The sequence below is a fragment of the Lithobates pipiens genome, unplaced genomic scaffold (assembly GCF_037356315.1).
Source record: "Lithobates pipiens isolate NorthernLeopardFrog02 unplaced genomic scaffold, aLitPip1_a1.2 Scaffold_16, whole genome shotgun sequence".
NCBI classification, from domain to species: Eukaryota; Metazoa; Chordata; class Amphibia; order Anura; family Ranidae; genus Lithobates; species Lithobates pipiens.
The window spans coordinates 5,182,685-5,207,478 of NW_027507748.1; the positions used below are offsets into that span (position 1 = coordinate 5,182,685).

The window sequence follows — 24,794 nt, forward strand, 5'->3', positions numbered from 1 at the left end:
GTGAGAATAGATAAAGATCTTTAATTACTTCATATTTGTCGATGTCCATAGATGGACAAAAGCTAAGACCTAAACGAAGAACATCCAGTTCTTGTGTAGTAAAAGTGTAAGGAGTGAGGTTGATCACATCAGGGTTTGAATTTACGTGAGAGGATGAGTGTTGGGGAGTATTTGAAAATTTGACGGAGGATTGGTAGATTGAGCAATATGTGCATCAAGTGTACTTTGACTTGTGGTATACACAAATTCCTGCAACACAAATTCAATCTTTTAAAAATGAATATCTACAGATCATCGACCTTGCCTATCAGAAAAGCCTTATTGATAAGGATACCTATGAATACCAGAATGTAAAAAATCTCAAAATAGCAACATTCTATGCCCTACCCAAGATACACAAGCATTCTACTATCCCCCCAGGAATATCAGGAATCGGTTCTCTTACGGAAAATGCAAGCCGTTTAGTGGACTCTATCCTGATGCCTTCATACATCAAGCATACACTTGATCTATTAAAACATATCAAAGGAATGGTAGTGCCTCCTGATGCCCTGCTCGTGACTTTGGACGTGGAGGCACTGTACTCCAGCATCCCCCACGAGCAAGGCATTAGGACAGCACGTACCTTCCTACGGGAACAAGACCATCATCGATGGGAATTCTGTGAATTCCTATTGGACTTATTACAATTCATACTTACACGTAATTGTTTTTTATTTAAAGAGTCCCACTAACTCCAGGTACAGGGGGTGGCCATGGGCTCTTGCTGTGCCCCGGCCTACGCCAACCTGTACCTGGTGGGGTGGGAGCGAAATATATTTTCAGATGATGCCTTGTTGATGTATACCAGCCAAGCGTTATGCTGGCTGCGATACATCGATGACGCATTCATCATCTGGACAGGTACTTCTGATGAACTCGAGTCCTTTGTTGTTAGGTTGAATCAAAATTCCTTTAATCTTAAATTTAAGGTCATGTCTCAAAAATCACATTTCTTGATCTTACTATTTTTAAAGATGATGCAGGATGTATTGCCTCTACCCTTTCTAGGAAGGAGACAGCAGGCAATACACTCCTGCATGCAGCAAGTGCACACCCTGATACACTTATACGCAGCATACCATATGCACAGTATGTCAGACTGCGCCGCAATTGTACCCATATGGAGGAATTTCAAATTCAAGCTAATTTATTACGTGACCGCTTGAAAGATAGGGGGTATAGCAAATCCATTTTACGCAGAGAATATAACAGAGCCCTACGTCAATCATAAAACTCCCTATTGTACAAGCAAAAGACCAATGATCAGACTTCAACTGTAATGCCACGTACACACGGGCGGACTGTATGGCCTACTTAGTCCATCGAAACACATTTCATTTTTCGAAATTCTGTCCGTCATACTTTGGTTTCAGCGGACAATCCGCTGGTCAGTAGGCTAGTTCGACGGACTAAGAATGGCGCATGCTCAGAAAGGATTTACACGGCGGAAGGGTGCTTTGCTGTGTATTGGACTTCCTATTTCTAGTCCCATCGTACGTGCTGTACACGTCATCGCGCAAGCTTTCCACGGACTGTTTGTGCATCCGTGTGTGGTCAAGTCCGTTCATTCAAAAGTATGACGGACTGTCCGTCGGATTGTATGACGGACTAAGTAGGCCATACAGTCCGCCCGTGTGTACGTGGCTTAAGATTCATTAAGAGATTTTCCAACCATCATTCTGAGTTGCGTGCAATATTGGCCTTACATTGGTCTATACTACGTGAGGATCTTATCCTTGCTAAATATGTAAACAATTCTCCAAACATTACTTTTTGAAAATCTAAATATCTACATGATAAACTCACGTCCAGTCATTTTTCCATTGCACCTCAAAACCAATCTTGACATGGAATATATAGATGTGGCAAATGTTAATTTTGTCCCTGGATCCAGACAGGTCAATGTTTTACACTACCTAATGGTGAACAGTTTATTCCTAATGCTGACTGTGATACTCGTGGACTGGTCTTACCTCATGTTATGCAAATGTTCTGCTTTCTATGTGGGAAAAACGATTAGACATTTTCGTTCCCGCATTAAAGACCATGTATATTACTCTACAGGAGGAAAAATGATTACGTCAGTAAGTAGACATTTAGACCTATATCACAAATTTGACACCTCTGTCATATCATTTATTGCCCTCGCTGCGATCCCTCAGAATCCACGAGGAGGTGATTGGGATAAACAAATTCTTAAAGAAACCACATGGATCGAGCGACTCAATGCAACTCAGACGAGACCCAGTCATATAGCCCTTACATGTAAAAAGTCCTATTTTGCTTATATTTATTAATCAATTGATGCTATAATGTCATTTGATAAAATAAACGTTTTTTTGGGGGTTTTTTTTGCCCATAGATCAAATTAAACAAACTACGTGTTGTATACAGTTTATTAAATTGAAATCTATATTTATTATACTATATTTGTTCTCTGGACATGTAATTGGCTGACTGATGTGTCGGGGCATATGGGTTTAGCTTTGGGCACTATGCGGCCACCCAGCGTCACAGGCTCATGTTGCCTTTGTGACGCGATGGACCGGTTCGTTAGAGTGGCTATGTTCCATTCAGCTTCACTGCATGATATCCCCCTTTGCGTACTGTTCTTTTTAGACCTCAATGCGCAGGCGCAATGTTGTGGTGGCAGGCGCGTGCGCGGCTGGAGGCTTGCCCGGTCCTAATGACGCCATATCGGCAATACGCCGATTGGGCGCCTATGGACGGGACACATGTATTTAAGACACGCCCCCGGCGTGTCTTACCGTGATATCGGTTTGTAGAAAACAATACTAGAAGACAGACCGGCACCCACTGGAGAGATCCCAGTATTCAGGTACGATGTCTAATGACTCCCTAACTACTTTGTTACATTTGTTGCTTTTAAAGCCAATTCTCCGATTATCCTTCTACCTATGATTTTTATCATTCCAGGCCAGTCGGTTTCATTGCTGCTATCTCCCCTTTTTTAATAGCATAGGCGTTTTGCTATTAATTTTTTGGCACCGCTCATTGGAGGACGTTTAAAATTGTGGGTCTTCATCTGTTTGCCTATACCTTTGGCGGTGAGTCCATATTTGCTTTTGAGCAAATAAAATTGAATGGATTTTTTATATATACTGAAAAACTAATTTTTCTATAAAATCGTTCTTCAAGTCTATCTTATGGTTTTAAAAAAGAAAATTCTCTTTTCACTTATAGGGAACCTTATTTAACATCCGCCCTGCTGGCTTCAGTTTACTATAAACATGTTTGGTTCTCCATACCAAACTTTTCTCCTTCTTTTTGAGCTTCTCCTTTTCTGGCTGGAGAAATATAATAGACACTTGGCTCCCTTCGTCCTGCTAGGAATTTACAGATCTATATCCGTAAAGGGTAATAATATATTATTTTAATAATACTTTTTTTTTTTTTCGCAGACCCCATTTTTATAATTTTTCATCATATTACTTGTGCCCCCATAGTGCCCCTTTATAGGCTATTCCAAATTGTGCGCCACTACATCTTTTTATCCCAGACTGTCCAGATCGCTTTCTCTATAAAATATGATACTGTAACATAATAATTTTTTTTTTCATAATAATCTTTGTTCTCTGTTTAAAAAATGAGTCCTAAATTTAGAGGGACCCCCACACTCACCTACCCCCTATTATAGAGGGACCCCTACACTGCAACACTGCATACTGACCGACCTGAGATGTAAGGAGGCACTCCGCGGGGGACACAGATGTAAGGAGGCACTCCGCTGGGGACACTGAGATGTAAGGAGGCACTCCGCTGGGGACACTGAGATGTAAGGAGGCACTCCACTGGGGACAGCTGACAGCATCTGGTGGCAGGCCACATGACAAGTGACACATTTGGGGCTCCCACTGGTTTGGCATTATGGTGAGTGGAACTATGGTGAGTTGAACTATTTAATTTTATATTACAATGTAATAATAATGCGCTTCAATCATTCTGACACCATAACAACCATGGTGCCAGGATGATTGAAGCACCAACTCTGGGTGTTTGAAGTATCTTTATCTGCTGATTGCTAAACTTTCTGAAATACCCATATTTCTATTGTGCTGTAGGATCTGGCCTGCTGTCCCTCCATCCCTTTCTTTCTCCCTTTGTTTCTCCCTCCATCCCTCGTTCATCTCAGGCTCTAACCACACCCCCTTCAAGTCATGCCCATTAAGCCACACCCACTATTTCACACAAACCACGCCCGTTTTCGGCAAGGCATGATGTGCGCTGATTTTTCTTCCCCCTATGCCATGCCTACTAATGCATGCACCGCCCCCTAATTATAATGCGACTCCACCTACAACCAAAAAAAATATCCCTAAATTTTTTTTGACAATGTTGGCAACTATGGTAATGTTAAGTTTTGGGATATGTTGCTATTGCAGTAAAATCATTAAAAGGTTACTTGGGGGACTTTCCTTCCTTTTGGCTGTGGACCTCGGGCCAGGAGAATGTGAGTAGCAAAGATAGAGCTATGGAGCGAGAGAATGTAATGTTATATTTTGGGATATGTTGCTATTGCAGTAAAATCATGAAAAGTCTACTTTCCTTCACTCTTGGTTGTGGACCTCAGGCCAGGAGAATGTGAACAGCAAAGATGGTTGAGGTTCTCCCTATACAGGTGTGTGTGTACCCTGCTCAATCTCTGAGCATGAAGGATATGAGAGGAGCACCTGGCCAGCTTGGTTGCCAGCAAATCAGGGCTGCTTACACATGGGCGGGGGGGGACCAGTGTCCTGTGATCCAGGACCATCAGTTTGGTAGGTACTGTGTACAATTTTGTGCTCTTCCCTAGTCCCTAGTTCATTTTATTTCACTAAAATAAGATTGCAGAAACAGGCAGGAACTCCGCTGAGCAATGAGGAATGGTGTCGGAGTGATGCCTGTGTATGACTGGGAATGTTTCTATAAATCACTGACTTTCTCCTGTATTTCCAGCCGATCCCCAGGACTTGTATGTTGCTGCTGAAGAGAAGATTGTGATTCCTCTGGAGACGAGGCTAGATCGTACAAGTGGACAGTTCTGTAATAGATTGATATGGAGGTATCAGTCATCGGCCGATCCATTTCCGAATCACATTGCAGAGGTGACCAATAGCTGCCAGAAGATGGACTGCAAGAAGCCTGCATGTTCCCTGTCCGATAACGGGAGTCTGATTCTCCATCGTGTCACCCACCAGGACTCTGGACTCTATAACGTCATCACTTACCATCTAAATAATAATAGAAATACAGAGAAGGAATTTCAGCTCCACGTATTAGGTGAGTGAACATCCAGATGTCTGCTGATTCTGGATACACCCCAATAGAGGATAAGTTATAGAACCGAGCCGTCCCCCACCTTTTACTGTACCCATGCTGCGTTTGTATCCAACTATACAAGTACTGTGCATCGCTACCCCTGGAGGAGCCGCTGGAAATTGCCCAGGTTCTTTTTTCCCAGAAATTGCCCCGCAGCCAGACACATGGTCACATCCACTCTTCAGCTCAATAACCAGTCTAGGGCTGTTGTTTTTGGTGTTTTTTTATATTTGTAGTAACTGGGATAGGGATGAGGGAATGGAGTGGGATACTCCTAAAAGAGAACTATGTACAGGTTGAGGACAGTGAACTCCCTTCTGTAGGACTGAAGCAGAAGTCCTTGCATATAGCAAACTGGAGACTTGGCTTTGTGGCAGAAGCAGGTAAAGCACACAAGCTTCTTCTCTAGAACACCAAGAGCAGAGCCCCTTCACAGAGAACTAGATAGACTGAGCTCTTCAGGACACCAACCAATGCCCCCTTTAGCAAACACACAGCTGACCCTCTAACACAAATCGTGGCAGCAGCCCGAAGGTCTCTATTATCTCTCAACAGCCTGTACTCATAAATGTTTAAGGAAAGTTGGTTTCCTCCTTCCAACATCTATGGCACACCTTTCTCCTGGGATACCAGACTGCATCTTCAGAAGACAACCCCTCAGTCAGCTCTCTGTAGCATCAGCATCCAGGCCCTCAGGTCACCCACCCAAGGCCTCATGAACAGCAAGCACATGGCAGCACTGCCCAGAGGGCAGCAAACCCTCCAGGCTGGACTGATCCTCTGCAGGAAATAACCCAGCAGCTCTGTGTCTCAGAGTATTTATAGCAGTGGTGGCTGGGGACGTTTTAGGATGGGGGACAGCAGACCCTGCCCCCTTTTTTGACCCCTCCCACTTTGCATAAGCCCCACCCCTTATATAATCCACCCACGCTGTCCCCTGTATTCCACTTGCTTCCACCCATAATGGCAGGAGTATACAGCTCAGTATCACAGGACAGAGTATACAGCTCAGCATCAGAGATGGGATATATAGCACAGAGGTGGTAAGGGGCCCTGTGAAAAACCAGGGTCCAATTATTATCTAAAATGTTGCTGGCCAGTGGAAGGGACATGGAGCTGTCTGTCCTGGCTGACATGCGAGTCCTATGGGTGATGACAGACACAGCCTAATTATGTTGCAGTAGCTGGAAGAACAATTCATTGTATAAGATTCTTCCAAGGGGGAATTATGGTACTGAGGAACTTGTGTATTGTCACAAAGCCAGTTACCATTGCTTCAACAACCCATGTCTTCCAAGGAAACGTTCTGTGGGGAGCGCTGCAGCAAAAGGACACATGTGTTCCATCAGTGGCCCCTGTAGAGGCTAAACGAAACTCTGCTGCAATAGACTCTCCTGAAAGACTGGATGTCGCCGGGGAATCTGAGCCGCTTTCTCTATCCGGCATTGTGGCTACTACCAGTACTACTAACTTGGAATTTATTACTATAGAGGACCTGGCATCAGCTTTGGCTGGTTTACAGGGAAAAATTGCTGGAACATTCTGTACATGTGCACAGACAAAAGAGCCATGCGGGAGATCTGCTGCTTGGAGTCTTTAAGGGCATCTATAGCAAGCAAAGAGCCTGAGGCAGATCTGCTCCACCCTGAACAGAATCCTCCGGTCTATTGGGCTGTCTAGTCTGATCCTTCAAGGCTTGACAGACCCCAATTGCTGCTACTTTGGGCTGAATAGCAGAACCTGCCAGGAAGAAGGATGCCTTTAAAAAGGCTTCCAGCTTCTTATCTGTAGGATCCTTAAAGACCTGTGTATTGTCCACTGGACAAGTTAAGGTCGTGCTCAGGTAGGAAACCTGCTTTCCTCCATAGGATATGTAGCGCAGGAGTTTTTGCCACCAAAGTTGCTATGTAAATATGTGATGTTCTTTAAACAATAGTTTGCCTCCCTCTAGTGTCCATTCTAATTAATGTTACTAAGATTTTTGTTTGGTTTCATTAATCCATAATACAAAGCATTGTGGGAGATGTAGTGAATGAGGAAGCGACTCATTTGTTCAAATCAGTCAAGGAACTACCTACCCACAATACCCCACTTACCTACCCACAAGGCCAAGCCACTGAATAGCCTGCTGGGTAAGCAGATATAAGGGACAGGCATGCTGTGGGTGTGCGATTGAAAGACTGCGGCCTGTGTGACACGGAGTGAAATCGGGTGGCCTCTAAGGAATTCCGGAACACAGTTTGCTGGATCAGCATTGGACGGATCAGACGGCTCAAGATAACCCGAATGTTTCCTTCATGACAGTCACCAACCATCAGAAGGACAGTGTGGTGTGATGGTGCTGGCTTGGAGCGGGACTGATATATCAGAAGCGGAGCAGTACAAGCATCTGGGCCTTGTGTGGTGAGCGGGCAGTTGCCCAGATTGATTTAATACTTTGTTACTGTGCAAATAGGTCCCAGAGTTTGTTATCTCTGTACTTTAGTGTTACCTTTGAGCTGCATGTTTCAGCAAGAAAGAAGTTCTCTACAGGTGCTTTATATAACTGAGCACACAGTTATCTACATGTCACCTTTATTATAAATTGCTACTCACTTGTTCTCTGGATTACAAATACTGCAGTTTAATAAAGCTTGCTGAAGAGGAAGAAGTCAAGAGACTTTACTATTCACTATAAAGCAAACTTACCTTGTCATATACATATATATTGAGAACTGCATTACAACCTAGAGGGAGTTTGAGCACATGTACAGAATTTTACGGCTAAAAGGCTGGTCAGCAGAGCTCCCTTGTAAAAGGATGACTGCTGGTTTTCCTTTTAATGGAGAATGTTTGTTTGGGGATGATCGTGATAAGTACATCCAAAAGATGTCTGGAGGAAATAGTTCCCTCCTTCCTGTGAACAAGGTAGCTACATGGCCCTTTTTTAAGGTGCCACACGCTAATTTCTTTAGATTCATTGTAAACAACCATATTAGATTACCAAGTGCTAGAATCAGTTCCCCTCGTCTCTTCTTGTCAAAGACCTCCTTATTGTGTTCCTGTGTCCTGATCATGGTTTCTTGTAACAACTAATTGTTGGAGGAGAAAACGTTTATTGTTTCATGGACTTCTGGTACAGGGCATTCCGGGATGGAGCTAGGCAGAAATGATGGATGAAAGCCATAATTGGCGAAAAATTGGGTTTGTTTTGTAGCAGAGTATGTGGAGTTGTTGTAGGTCAATTCAGCCAAAGGAAGCAAAGAGATCCAATCAGCTTGGGCAAATGAAGAAAAGCAATGCAGGTATTGTTTGAGGGTTTGGTTGGTCCTCTCTGTCTGCCCATTTGTCTGGGGGTGATAAGTGGAGTAAAATGATAACTCGATCCTCAGAGCTTCGCACAAAGACCTCCAGAATCGTGAAGTAAATTGTACTCCCCGATCTGAGACAATGTTGGCCAGCACTCCATGAAGTCTAATAATTTCTTTAATGAATACCTGCGCTGTTTCAGGAGCTGAGGGAGTGCCTTTCGTAGGAATAAAGTGTGCCATCTTCGACAAGCGGTCTACCACCACAAGGATAGCAGTATGGTCCTCTGCTGGGGGCATCTCAACAATGAAGTCTATGGCCGCGTACACACGGGCGGACTGTTCGCCCAACTAAGTTTGTCAAACTGTTTGACAAACAGTCCGTTCAAAATTTGAATGAACGGACTTGACCACACACGACGAACGAACAGTCTGCTGAAAACTTGCGCGATGACGTGAACGGCACGTACGACGGGATGAGAAATTCGACGTCCAATACACTGCAATGCAACCTTCGCCGTGTAAATCCTTTCTGAGCATGCGCGAAACTTAGTTTGACGAACAAGCCTACACACGAGCGGACTGTCCGCTCAAACCAAGTTTCAGCGGACTGTCTAACGGGAATTCCGAAAAACTTTGTTCGTCAGACTTCCGCTGAAACTGTCCGCTGAAGCCCACACACGAGCGGACTGTCCGCTGAAACACTGTTCAGCGGACAAAGTTGGGCGAACAGTCCGCCCGTGTGTACGCGGCCTATGGATAACATCTTCCATGGTCTATCTGGAACAGGCAATGGTTTTAATAATCCCCAGGCCTTAGCTCTACTGCTTTTGTTCCAAATGCAGGTGGTACAGGATTCCACAAACTTCCTGCAGTCTCTGCATACTTGAGGCCACCAAAAGCTTTGTTGCACCAGGTCAGTGGTCTTAGTTATGCCAAAATGCCCAGCTAATGCATGGTCATGACAAAGCTCCAATATAGAAACTCGTAAGCTCTTGGGTACAAAAATGTTGTCCTTGTACCAGAGCAACCTTTGCTTTGAGCTTTGATTCAATGGGGGGTGCCCACCCCACGGCAGCTTGCTTGATCCGGGAAATCAGATCTTCATGTACTAGAAGGAAGTTCCCTGGAGAGAGAATAGTATCTGGGGGAGACATTTCTTTAGATTTATGAAACATTTCTGGATAGGGCATCAGGTTTTGTGTTTTTAGAACCTGGTCGATAAGTGATGTGAAAAGAGAACCCAGAGAAAAACAATGCCCACCTGGCTTGCCATGGTTTCAACCTCTGCCAACCTCAGGTACTCCAGGTTCTTATGATCAGTGAAAATCAGAATTGGGTGAGCTGCTCCTTCCAATAGATATCGCCATTCCTCCAGTGCAGATTTTATTGCCAATAGTTCCCGATCTCCCACATCATAGTTCTTTTCTGCTGATGATAATTTGCGGGGAAGAAGGTCACTGGGTGGAGCAGGGCCTTGGTTCTTTGGCATTGGGAGAGAACTGCCCAACAGTGATTTCGGAAGCGTCTACCTCAAGTACAAATGGCCGGGTGGAATCAGGATACTTTAAAACAGAGGCAGATGTAAACAACCTTTTGAGGGACTCAAAAGGCGGCTTGGGCCTCTGGGGGGCAAAGGAAGCAAATTCCCTGTTTATTACAAAACAGAAAACGACTCACATCTCATCAAAGCAAAATTCGCTATAAGAAATCCTCACACCGCCAGCTGCTGCGGTGTACTCAAGAGAGGTCTCTACAGCCACGCCACGTTTTGTAATAAACTTTCTTTAACCACTTTCAGACCGGACCATTTTGCTGGTCAAGGACCAGACCACTTTTTGCGATTCGGCACTGCGTCGCTTTAACTGACAATTGCGCGATTGTGCGACGTGGCTCCCAAATAAAATTGACGTCCTTTTTTCCCCACAAATAGAGCTTTCTTTTGGTGGTATTTGATCACCTCTGCGGTTTTTATTTTTTGCGATATAAACAAAAATAGAGCGACAATTTTGAAAAAAACTCATTATTTCTTACTTTTTGTTATAATAAATATCCCCCAAAAATATATAAAAAAACATTTTTTTCTCTCAGTTTAGGCCGATACGTATTCTTCTACATATTTTTGGTAAAAAAAAACGCAATAAGCGATTATTGATTGGTTTGCGCAAAAGTTATAGCGTTTACAAAATAGGGATAGTTTTATAGCATTTTTATTAATAATTCTTTATTATTTTTTTTTACTAGTAATGGCGGTGATCAGCGATTTTTTATTGTGACTGCTGTGACATTGAGGCAGACACATCAGACATTTTTGACACATTTTTGGGACCATTGTCATTTATACAGCAATCAGTGCTATATAAATGCAGTGATTCCTGTGTAAATGACACTGGCAGTGAAGGGGTTAACCAGTGGGTGGCAGTGTAGGGGTTAAGTGTTCCTAGGGGTGTGTTACTAACTGTGGGGGGGTTGGGCTTTCATTTAGTGAACACTGATCTCTGCTCCAATCACATGAAGCAGAGATCAGCGTCACTAGTTGCTAGGCAGAATGGAGAAATGCTGTTTACACGGCATTTCCTCCATTCAGCCGTCCCGTGAGACGATCGCGGGTATGCCCGCGGCGATCGAGTCCACGGGACTCGCGACCGGACTCATGGGGGTCCCGACCGGCATACGAGCCGATGACAGGGTGGCATTGAATATTGGACGTACAGGTACGCCAATATGCCTGCCCGTGCCATTCTGCCGACGTACATCGGTGTGCGCTGGTCGGGAACCGGTTAAAGACATACTGCACTATGGGCTCTCTTCCTCTTTCCATGCAACGTATGAATGAGAATCTAACCCGCGGATGAAAAACCAAACTCCCAGGGAGACGTCAGAGAGTGACACAGGGGCTAAACACTGTGAAGGCGGTTTTCCCCAAGTAGGGGTAAAGGATCTGGTGAGCGCAACATAATTTATTTTCACCAAAGCGCACCGGGGATTCTTTTTGGATATTTGCACAAGGCACCATTTGGAATTAACTGGCTATGAACTGTCTAATACATCATAAAGGACTTGTCGGCACTTTATGTTTATGGGATAGCAGGATTTGAATTCTATTTTTACCTATTTCAGTTTATTTTTCACTGAGTTTTTTTTTTTCTTTTCCCACTCGTGGATACCATAGGGGCATAAGGCTCCCATTATTGGGCACACAATTCACATAATAATATTTTTTTTTATTTTTTTTTTTTCACAATCTTTTAGTATGGATTTACAACTGTTTAATCAATTGCACGGATAAGGAATCATTTCATTCATGAATAGAGTTTTACACACACAGCATTTAAAGGTGTAAATTTAAAGGTATAGCGCCAATTCTACCTGATTTCCCTTCCATAAATAAACAGGGTGCCCTCTTAGCCCTTGTACACACGGTCGGAGAATGCGTCGGAATGTGTCCTATCGGACCATGTCATCGGATAATCCGACTGTGTGTGGTCTGCATCGGACTGATTCCGTCGGAATATCCGTCGGACCCAATTTTCCAACATCTTGGAAATATTTCCCGACCAACTGGGCCGGTCGGACATACTCCGATCATGTGTAGCGAATTTTGATCGGACCAAGTGCCACGCATGCTCAGATCAAATTCCTACATCAAAGCTATTGGCTACTAACCTGAACGTAGTCCCATCGTAACGAAATTACGTCATCACGTTCTGAAACTTAGTCCGACCGTGTGTATGTAACAGTTTCGGACAAGATCCGATGGAGAAAACCCGACGGATTTGGTTGTCGAAATCTCCGACCGTGTGTACAGGGGCTTAGAAGCAAATGTGAGCTTCAGGGTTAGTGCACATCCTCTATGGTATATGGTGGCTGCTCTACAGGCGCAACTAAACACATATATACACAAATATTCATGGAAGATCTGGCAGCAGCTGGATTTCCCATTACAATGTTCATGTTGGCCAAGTCTGGAGGACCAGCAACACAACTTCACATTTTTTGACCCTCTTTCTAAAGCCCCGTACACACGAGAGGACTTATGTCCGACAGACTTCCAAAGGAGTTCCGTCAGAGTTCTGCTGGAATTCCGACGGAGTTCTGACAGACTTTTTGGCCGAACGGACTTGGCCACACACGATCACACTAAACTCCGACGGATTCGAACGTGATGACGTATGACCCGACTCGAATAAGGAAGTTCATAGCCAGTAGCCAATAGCTGCCCTAGCGTCGGTTTTAGTCCGTCGGAGTAGCATACACACGAGCGGATTTTTCGAAGGGGACTGGGTCCGGCGGAGTTCCGTCGGGAAAATTTGAAGCATGTTCCATATTCTAAAGTCCTTCGGACTTTGGTGAGTCAGGAGTCCGTTGCAGCCCACACACGATCGGATAGTCTGACGGACTCAGTCCTTCGGACTTTGGATGTTGAAAAGTCCGCTCGTGTGTACGCGGCATTAGTTCTCCATGAAATGTGACTCACACATTGATCCAATTTCCAGCCGGTAGAAATCTCCCCCAGGTTTCAGCCCAATGCCTATAAGACTTGTGATAACTTATGGCATTTCTTTTACTTTATTTAATTGTCTCTTCTCTCTTTCTTTCCCTCCTTGTTCTCCCTTTCCCTCCATCTCTTCCTCTCAGATGTTGTATCGGATCCTGTTGTGACGCTCCAATGTCTCTCCAATGACAGTCTTCTGGTCACATGTGCTGTGGAACAAGGGACAAAACCCCAAATCCTTCTGACCATCAATAGACAAGAGTTCAGGGAGTCTGAAATGGGTCTTATCAACGTGACAACGTCATTGCCTCCTCCCTGGAACATTAGCTGCTCTGCAACCAACAATGTCAGCCAGAAGATGACCAATGTCTTCCACAAGTCCTGTCAAAGTGAGTAGAACATGTCCAACATCTGACATAGCAAAAAAGAGTTATTTTAGATTTAGATGCATTGACTGGCCTAACATATGTGGAACTTAGCAGAAATGAAGATTCGTCACACCAGCCTACATTTGTCCAGTCTGTCTGGTTCTGGTGATCCAGTGCCCACCGCAGCCTCAGCTTCCTGTTCTTAGCTGACAGGAACCCAACATGGTCTTCTGCTATAGTAGCCCATCCACCTCAAGGTTCCAGGTATTGTACATTCTGCTCACCACAATTGTAAAGATCGGTTATCTGAGATATCAGAGCATTTCTGTCAGCTTCAACCAGACTGACCATTCTTCTCTGACCTCTCTCATCAGCCTGGTGTTTCTACCCACAGAACTGACACTCACAAGATTTATTTTTCACATTATTCTGAGTAAACTCTAGAGCAGCCTTTCTCAACCTATTTACCCCAGAGGAACCCTTAAAATAGTCTTTAGGGCTGCTAAAACTATACCCTTATATTGGTGGCCAATGGGAACAATGGCCACCCTACTGTCAGAATGTCACCCTTACAGACACCGGCAATGATTATTGGTGCCAAAGGGTGGGTCAACTCAATATTGAACCCTGCGGACTGGTGTCCCAATACTTTTGGTAATATAGTGTAGCTGAAAATTGCACCCAAGACTAGGCAACAATAGCTTAGATGCAAACTGGAACTCACTTTATTGAAAACTGGCATAGAATTTATATACCACACAAGCTCAGGTGACCTGATTACATTATCCTAACAGTATAAATTGTAAACAGGAATATCATTAGCACATCGAGGGAACAACCAACATAAATATAAACATTAAGCTAATAAAACAACTAACCACCTTGGTGAGGTGACTCAGTGCCCGCCAAGACCGTTTGGCACCAAGCCCACAACCCTGGATACAAAGTACATTACACATTATCAGAAGCATAAACAACCCACAATTGTTCTATAACAAGGTACAGTGGTCACAATATTAATAACCTCTCCAAGAAATGATCAAACTGACAGAAACAATAGGTGACTCAATAAACAATGGGAATGCACACCTAGAAGGCACACAATGGGAGAGGCATAATTAACAGAGGCTGAAAGACAAAAACCTAACCTGTATTGTAAATTGGAAAAGTGTGAGTTCCATTGCAAACAGGTTACATTTCTGGGTTATGTAATTTCTACTGCTAGTTTCTCTGGGTCCAATTGAAAAACCATCTGCAGTTCTACAGTGGCCTCGTCCCATAGGTCTATGTCCGCTACAAAGTTTTCTTGGCTTTGCCAATTACTATTGCAAATTTATTTGTAATTTCTCTTCTCTGGTCAAGCCTCTGACTGATATGACCAGGAAGAGCGGCAACCCACAGAATTGGTCTCCAGATTCCCTTAAAGCACAGGTGTCAAACACAAGGCCCGTGGGCCGAATCCAGCCCTCCAGGCCATTTCATGCGGCCCTCGCACCTCTCCTACAGCTGCAGGAGAGCTCCAGCCCTCCTCTGGTCCTCCTCCAGAACCTTACTTTCTGATTTCAAGCAATGCATCCAGCTTCTTCCCAGCAGCAGCATAAGGAAAGGGGGTGCACTGTGATGTTAGGGAGAGTAGGGGACTCAACTTCTGATGGTGGGGTGACATCTAATGTAAGGGGAGGGGATGCGCTGGACATCTAATCTTACAGATACAAGAAGCCCTTTTGAAGACAATCATAATGCTGATGCGGCCCGCGATGAAAGTGAGTATGACACCCCTGCCTTAAAGCTTTTCAGTCTCTCAATGCTGCCTTTGTTTCAACTCCTGTGTTGGCTTATCCTGATCCTACGTTACCATTCATTCTTGAGGTTGAGGCATCTGAGACTGGAGTAGGCACCCTTCTGTCTCAACATCCAACCTCTGAGAGTTCTATGCATCCTTGTGGATACTTTTTCTTAGCCCTTGTACACACGGTCGGAGATTCCGACGGAATGTTTCCTATCGGACCGTTTTGTCGGATATTCTGTCTGTGTGTGGTATGCATCGGACTGTTTCCGTCGGAATATCCGACGGACCAACTTTTCCAACTTGCCGGTAAAATTTTCCAACAAAATGTTTCGATCGCACATACTCCGATCATGTGTAGCCTACTCCGACGGACAAAGTGCCACGCATGCTCAGATCAAATTCCTAGACCAAAGCTATTGGCTACTAGCCTGAACGTAGTCCCGTCGTAACGAAATAACGGCATCACATTATGTACAATCGGATATTCCGACAACTGAGTCTGACCGTGTATATGCAACATCACTTCCAGACCTCTTCCGGAATTAATCCGACGGATTTGGTTGCCGGAATCTTCAACCGTGTGTACGGGGGCTAAGAAATTGTCTCCTGCAGAATGCAATTACGAGATTGGGGACAGAGAATTGTTAGCTATCATTTTAGATCTTAAGGAATGGAGGCCTCTCCTTGAGGGTACCACTGTGCCGGTCCTCATACTGACTGACAGTAAGCCCTTGTACACACGGTCGGAGATTCCGACAACCAAATCCGTCGGATTTTGTCCGAAACTATTGTATACAAACGGTCGGACGAAGTTGTCGGAAAATCCGATCGTTCAGAACGTGATGACGTTATTTCGTTACGATGGGACTGCGTTCAGGCTAGTAGCCAATAGCTTGGGTGTAGGAATTTGATCTGAGCATGCGTGGCACTTTGTCCGATCAGAATTCTCTACACATGATCGGAGTATGTCCGATCGGAGCATTTTGTCCGAAAATATTTCCGGCAAGTTGGAAAATTTGGTCTGACGGATATTCCGACGGAAACAGTCCAATGCAGATCACACACAGTCGGAATATCCGACAAAACGCTCCGATCGGACACATTCTGGCGGAATCTCCAATCGTGTGTACAAAGGCTTAGACTCTCACATTCTTATCTGACGGAAAACGATTATCTCCCAGAAGAGCACGATGGGCTCTTTTTCTGTCAAGGTTCAATTACATAGGCTCATTCTTACCCTGTACTAAGAATGTAAGAAAGGGTCACAACAGTTTTCCTCCTCCTCCAAGATGGAGTCAGTTCCTACTCCAGTGATACCTCCCGATCATATTCCAGCCACTATTCGAGTGTCTCACTTCACCTTTGGGTGACAGAATTCTTTCTGTTCAGATCTTCCGCACTGCTTTGCTCCAGACATACCGTTCTTCCAAGGCAGCTGGTCTCTTGGGGAAGAATCAGCTCATCTGGTCTATTTCTTAACAATTCAGGTGGCCTAGTCTCCACGCTGATGTAGCCACGTTCGTAGCTGCTTGTCCTGTACAATTTTTACCATTACATTAAAGGAGTGATGTTTACTGCATTTCTGTCTCAGTCTAATTTATGGTTCCATTCCACTTACCTTATTTGGGTTTTTGTTGGTCCTTATTAGCGGTTGCGTGTCATATTACCTGCCCCTCATATACTTGCTTTTGGATGCCCAAAAGGTCTAAGCCCTTGTACACACGGTCGGAGATTCCGACGGAATGTGTCCTATCGGACTGTTTTGTCGGATATTCCGTCTGTGTGTGGTCTCTATCGGACTGTTTCCGTCGGAGTATCCGACGGACCAAGTTTTCCAACTTGTCCGTAAAATTTTCTGACAAAATGCTCAGATTGGACATACTCCGATCATGTGTAGCCTACTCCGGCAGACAAAGTGCCACGCATGCTCAGATCAAATTCCTAGACCAAAGCTATTGGCTACTAGCCTGAACGTAGTCCCGTCGTAACGAAATAACATCATCACGTTATGTACAATCGGATTTTCCGACAACTTTGTCCGACCGTGTGTATGCAACAGTTTCAGACAAAACCCGTTGGACAAAATCCAATGGATTTGGTTGTCAGAATGTCCGACCCGTGTGTACAAGGGCTAAGAATTAACCAATATCTGTGCTCTGGGACATCAGAGGACACAAGTCCCTACCCCCTCTGTTTCTATGTTCACCTATATATTGCTTGCTTACGGAACTGAGGCATGCTGGGAGTGGGAGGGGTTAGGCAGGACTGGGTTTCAGCTTCTCTATTTGCCCATGTCCAATCACCTGAAGGGGGAGCATAACCCAACGTAGAAGAATTAACCGATTCCTGTGTCTTGTGATGTACCCCAAGAAAAGCATTTCACAGATAAGTCTTTCAGTGACTTTCATATCACCACAATGGTGTGACATTATTTCAGAAATATCTCGAAGGCTGATATTGAGTGATCTGAACTGGTTTGCATTTGTTTCATTTTGATTACTGGTCTGCTACTTTATGCTTCCACAACCCTGTCCTGACTCCTGACCGGCCTGTCTAACCTCTGGTTCATGTGCTGCTCAGAACCGACATTCCCGCAACCAGACCCAAGGGATATAGAGAACATCAGATCAGATCTCATAACAACAAATCAGATTTCATATACCACTGATCCAACTACCTGACACCTGATTGGTCAATTACTGCACTTTGCTCTTTTTTTCTAATTGTGTTTTATATTTCACATTGCTGTCTAACCCCTAGTTTTTATCTTCATTCACCGGTAGGTGGGCCTGAGATTTGGGGTCACCTCCTGTCATTCGGTGCGGTCTTTGTCCTCTACACCACGCTACTCGTCTTTTTCGTCAATGACCTGAGGAAGAGGAAAAATTAGAAGAGTCGGAGTGAGAGGAGGACGAAGAGAAGGAGTCAGATGGAGATGGAAATGGAAACAACTGACTATGATGACTGCAACTGAAACATCTACTGCTGGATTTGTAAATCTGCCCTTATCTTGCAAGGGACGCTAATCTGCCATTTTGTATCTATATGTATAGATTTCTTTCTTTTGCCCGCTGCGTAACCTTCTCCCCAGCAAACGTACATCATTTCTCTTTTTAACCACTTTCAGCCCTGGACCATTTTGCTGGCTTAAAGCGGAGGTCCACCCTAAAGTGGACCTTCCGCTCATTGGAATCCTCCCCCCCTCCGGCGCCACAATTGCCACCTTTCAGGGGGGAGGGGGGTGGAGATACCTGTACAGTACAGGTATCTGCACCCACTTCCGGGATAGCTCTCTGCGGAAAGGGGCGTAGATTTCCGAAAGTCCCCCGCTGCCTGCTGGGAAACACACAGATCCCAGAGGCAGCGGGGTCCATCCTTATTGCGCAGCGCAACTCGCACATGTGCAATAGGGAACCGGGAAATGAAGCCGAAAGGCTCCACTTCCTGATTCCCATACCCAAGATGGCGGTGGCAGCACCCGAGAGACGATCAAGAGATCGGCTTTGGGTGCCGACATCGCGGGCAGGCTGGCAGGTAAGTGTCACTATTTTAAAAGTCAGCAGCTGCAGTATTTGTAGCTGCTGGCTTTTAAAAACAAAAAAACGGCTGAACTCCCAGCGGACTCCGGCTTTAAGACCAGACCACTTTTTGCGATTCGGCACTGCGTCGCTTTAATTGACAATTTCGCAGTCTTGAGACGTGACTCCCAAACAAAATTTATGTCCTTTTTTTCCCTCACAAATAGAGCTTTCTTTTGGTGGTATTTGATCACCTCTGCGTATTTTATTTTTTGCGCTATAAACAAAAATAGAGCGACAATTTTGAAAAAAACACATTATTTTTTACTTTTTGTTATAATAAATATCCCCCAAAAATATATATAAAAAAAAAAAATTTCCCTCAGTTTAGGCCGATACGTATTCTTCTACATATTTTTGGTATAAAAAATCCCAATAAGCAATTATTGATTGGTTTGCGCAAAAGTTATAGCGTTTACAAAATAGGGGATAGTTTTATGGCATTTTCTATTAATATTTTTTTTTTTTTACTAGTAATGGCGGCGATCAGCGATTTTTATTGTGAGTGCGACATTATGGCGGACACATCGGACATTTTTGACACATTTTTGGGACAATTGTCATTTATACAACAATCAGTGCTATACAAATGCAGTGATTCCTGTGTAAATGACACTGGCAGTGAAGGGGTTAACCAGTGGGTGGCAGTGTAGGGGTTAAGTGTTCCTAGGGGCGTGTTACTAACTGTGTGTGGGCTGGGCTTTGTTGTAGTGAACACTGATCTCCAATCACACGGAACAGAGATCAGCATCACTTGTTGCTAGGCAGAACGGGGAGATGCTGTTTACAACAGCATCTCCTCGTTCAGCCTCCCCGTAAGACGATCGCGGGTATGCCCGCAGTAAACGAGTCCGCGGGACCCGCGAACGGACTCATGGGGGTCCCGACTGGCACGCGAGCGCGCTGCCAGCAGCGGGCTCGCGATGGCAGGACGGCAAATTTAAAGGGACGTACAGGTACACCCATTTGCCTGCCTGTGCCATTCGGCCAATGTACATTGGCGTGCGCCGGTCGGGAAGTCGTTAAAGCTCATTAACCTACTGTACGACTGTAAGACCTGTTATGTAGCGCCCCAGAAGGCTACTAGTGTTTAACCACCTCAATACAGAGCACTTACACCCCCTTCCTGCCCAGACCAATTTTCAGCTTTCAGCGCTCTCACACTTTGTACCCATATGAAATTTGCATCCTTTCTTCACACAAATAGAACTTTCTTCTTTCTTTTGGTGGTATTTAATCACTAGTAAGTTTTTTATTTTCTGTGCTATAAATAAAAAAAAAAGGCCGTCAATTTTGTGAAACAATGCCCTTTTCTTTGTTTCTGTCATAACATTTTGCAAATTAGTAATTTTTCTTCATACATTTTGGCCAAAATTTATACTGCTACATATCTTTGGTAAAAATAACCCAAATTAGTGGATATTATTTGGTCTTTGTGATAGTTATAGCGTCTGCAAACTATGGTGCCAATCACTGAAAATCGATCACACTTGATGTACTGAAGGCCTAACGCATTTCTTCAGACACTAACAGGTCAGGGAAGTACAAATCCCCCTCCCCCCCATGAACCCTTTTTATAAAGTAAACATTCCAAGGTATTAAGTAAGTAGCATAGTAAGTTTTTTTTTTGATTTGTAATTTTTTACAACAATTCTTTGCAAAATTACGATTTTTAAATTTTTTAACCGGATTGTCATATTATCAGGTTATTTCTCTCACAGAGCATATACATAAAACAAATTACACCCCAATATACATTCTGCTACTCTTCCCAAGTATGGCAATACCACATGTGTGAGACTTTTACACAGCTTGGCCACATACAAAGGCCCAACATTGAAGTAGCACCTTCAAGCATTCTACGAGCAAAAATGACACATCTCATTTCTCAACCACCTAATTTTGAAGGCCCTGGAGCACCAGGTCAATGGAAATGCCCACAAAATGACCCCATTTTGGAAAGAAAACACCCCAACGTATAATCTATGAGGCATAATGAGTCTTTTGAATGGTTCATTTTTTTTTTCCAGAGGTTTTTGGAAAATGTGTAAAAAAAAAATGAAAAAACACATTTTTGTACACAAAGTTGTCAATTTATATGATATTTCTAACACATAGCATGTATATAGCAAAAACTAGACCCCAAAATACATTCTGCTACTCCTCCTGAGTATGGCGATCCCACATGTGTGAGACTTTTACACAGCCTGGCCACATAGAAAGGCCCAACATTGAAGTAGCACCTTCAAGCGTTCTACGAGCATAAATGACACATCTCATTTCTCAACCACCTAATTTTGAAGGCCCTGGAGCACCAGGTCAATGGAAATGCCCACAAAATGACCCTATTTTGGAAAGAAAACACCCCAACGTATAATCTATGAGGCATAATGAGTCTTTTGAATGGTTCATTTTTTTTTCCAGAGGTTTTTGGAAAATGTGTAAAAAAAAATGAAAAAACACATTTTTGTACAGAAAGTTGTCAATTTATAAGATATTTCTAACACATAGCATGTATATAGCAAAAACTAGACCACAAAACACATTCTGCTACTCCTCCTGAGTATGGTGATCCCACATGTGTGAGACTTTTACACAGCTTGGCCACATACAGAGGCCCAACATTGAAGTAGTACCTTCAGGCGTTCTAGGAGAATAAATTACACATCTCATTCCATTCCTACCTATCACACTTTTGAAGATGAAGAGGAAGGATGAACCGGAGTGAGAGAAGGACGAAGAGGAGGTATCTCCAAACTGAGAGCACCCCCGGACGCCTTGAATCCTCCCTCAGTTACTATGCCTTGGACCAGCCAGTTCTGAGACTCAGGAACAGACGGATCCCTACCCCAGACCAGTCGGGTCTATTGGGGTTAACCAACCAAAGCATGTTGCGGAGTGTCGAACGCTCGCATGATCGGGACCCCTCGTGGGGCTACCGCGGTCCAGAATCAGGAACAGACTGCTAGGGCCTCACGATGAACCACCTGAAACACGTGACCTCAACATCTTAAGTACCTTTACCCAGACTCCTCAGCGGGGCCCGGCACACCCACTGATTGGCTCCGAGGAAGCTGATACCCAAAACGTCCAACCAGGCCTGGTTCTGGCTTGTCATGTGCACCTCACTGTACACATGATAGAACTCTAACACAGCCCAGCCAAACTGATGTCAAAGTTAACCTACACAATTAACCCTCAAGCCGCGTACACACGGGCGGACTGTATGGCCAACTTAGTCCGTCAGACAATCCGACGGACAGTCCGTCCTACTTTCGAATGAAGGGACTTGACCACACACGGATGAACAAACAGTCCGTCGAAAGCTTGCGCGATGACGTGTACAGCACGTACGACGGGACTAGAAATAGGAAGTCCAATACACAGCAATGCAACCTTTCGCCGTGTAAATCCTTTCTGAGCATGCGCCATTCTTAGTCCGTCGAACTAGCCTACTCACGAGCGGATTGTCCGCTGAAACCAAAGTATGACGGACAGTATTACGGAAATTCCGAAATACTTAATCCGCCAGACTGCACGCTGAAAAAGTCCGCTGAAGCCCACACACGAGCGGACTGTCCGCTGAAATGTGTTTCGACGGACTAAGTTGGCCAGACAGTCCGCCCGTGTGTACGCGGCTTTAGAATCCCATTACCATTCTGAGCCAAAAAACTAAATTTACACAGGAATGACACTTTGTCCAAAGTATCACCGCTACAACCATATAGTGTGACCAAACCCCCATATTTTTTGAATATGTTCAGGTGTTTTTAACTAGCCTGCAGGAAATGTCATTCTTGAATGTGTGCGCTGTAATATGTTTTGTGCTGTTTGTTGGTCTTATAGCAGCACCATCTTGAATTTAAACGCATTAGGGTGTGGCCCCCTAAATATGTTTTTTGTACCATGTGACATGAGCCACCACCTTGTTTCCAGGCATCATTTCTGTTTTCCTTTAAGTGAATGTAAGCTATTGTAGGTTAGCTGGGTTTGTACTTTTTGTCAACTTTTCAGTAAAGCTATTGCGTTTTCTGTATTGAATTTTTGTTTTGAGTGAAGATCTCTGCTTTGCACTGGATTTCAGTGGATAGTGAATCTAACTTTAACTGAGTTTTTGTACACAGCGGTGTGTGTTATTTCTATTTTACAAATGTATGGGGGTTTCCCAGAGGGCAATTCAGTGTTTTTTAGGCATGTCTTGTATAGCTTGCATATGAAACTAGGTTTACCCTCCCTCTCCCTTTCCCTTTAACATTGATATGTAAATAAACCAGTTTTGATGTTTGTTTTTTTTAGAGCTGGGCATGCAACAGGAAGTTCTTTTCAGCATTTTATGTATCCACAGGAAGTTGGTGGGAGGAGCTTGGGGCCCTATGACACAAGCAATGAGATGTGTTTGGAAGGATAATGGGGAAAACACTGGCGTTTGAAAGAGTGTTTCAAATTTTAATTTCAGTTGTTTTTTTCTAAGGTTTATACTGTAATACAGTTTTGGGTAGAGAGCAAACAGGAGGCCTTCATGTTATTGTTGTAATATCGAGGTACAGAGAGAAGTCGCGCTGTTTTGTAAAAGAAAGCAGGCGTAAGTGCTCTGTGTAGATTTGTCTGGCAACGCAGTGTACGGGCGTACAACGGAAACGCTTGTGTTTGCATACACTGTGAGGGGTAGAGACCTAATTCGGGGGGTGATAAAGCCTCGGTGAGGGTTTCTAGTTGGAGGACGAGACCAGGTATAGTAGTTGTAGTCTGTCGATCCACCGTAAAAGAAGGCACCGGGCGGTGGTCTCCTAAATAGGTGCAATGGTTTCTCTGGACGAAGGGGTAAGACAATAAGCCGATTCAAATCGCCATGGGCAGTAGGAGGTCCATGAAAGGGAAGGATTGGAGGCTTCCCACAGTCAGATGGCTGCACAGTACATAAAAGCCTAGTTTTGGGGCTAAGGCCATTAGACCCCTTTAAAGATTGACATAGGTGGTCCAAGGATACTATTTTGGGTATCCCTCTGGAGTTGATGTTGCGCGACTGCGGATTCCGAAATCTGTAATGGTGAGTGCGTTGATGGATGTGTAGTACATGCTTTTGTGATTGTGATTACAGTGGTGTAGTGGTTAGCACTCTCCCCTGGCAGTAAAAAGGGTCGCTGGTTCGTATCCCAACCACGACACTACCTGCCTGGAGTTTGCATGTTCTCCCTGTGCCTGCGTGGGTTTCCTCCGGGTACTCCGGTTTCCTCCCACACACCAAAGACATGCAGGTAGGTTAATTGGCTTCTGTCCAAAATCGGCCCTAGTATATGAATGGGGACCTTGGATTGTTGGCTCCTTGAGGGTAGGGACCGATGTGAGTGTGCAATGTACAGGGATACAGGGACACTCACTCTGGATGGACTGGTGTCTTTATTCAACCTTACTAACTATGAAAGTATGAATCTAGTCATAAACATGCTCCTAATAAGACTCTGGAAACAGACTTGGCGGTACTGAGGAAGCAAATTACGGACTTGCTTGACTACACGGCGAAAGCAGCGTTACAGTTTTGCCATAAGCTGAATTACGAATCAGGTGATAAATGTGGGAAAGTATTAGCAAGAAAAGTTAGAGAACATAAACTGTCAACATATATCCCCCAAGTTGTTAATGGGAACGGCCAAAAGGTAATTTTACCAACGTATATCTCCCAGGAATTTAAAGAATTCTATTCACACTTATATGATCTAGCATTACCTATATCGCCTCGTGCTGCTATAGATGAATATATTCAAAACTCTCAAATGCCGCCCTTAGCCCATGAGATATGGATGGAACTAGATGGCCCCCATAACATTGTTGGAACTTCAACAAGCGTTAGGGTCTATGAAATCAGGGAAGGCCCTGGGCCCGGATGGGTTTACAGTAAAATACTATAAAAATGCTATT

General features: G+C 44.2%; 1 protein-coding gene across 1 annotated transcript in view; it reads left to right on the forward strand.

The window, feature by feature from the left end:
• LOC143981557 (T-lymphocyte surface antigen Ly-9-like) overlaps positions 1-20,220 on the forward strand; it is a 55,047-nt gene extending 34,827 nt beyond the window's left edge. Inside the window, exons 4-6 of the mRNA XM_077479501.1 lie at positions 4,999-5,322; positions 13,287-13,532; positions 18,084-20,220. Of these exons, the coding sequence (XP_077335627.1) occupies positions 4,999-5,322; positions 13,287-13,532; positions 18,084-18,190 (677 nt within the window). The 3' untranslated portion in view covers positions 18,191-20,220. The remainder of the gene's footprint in view (positions 1-4,998; positions 5,323-13,286; positions 13,533-18,083) is intronic.
• The last annotated feature ends 4,574 nt before the right edge of the window (positions 20,221-24,794 follow it).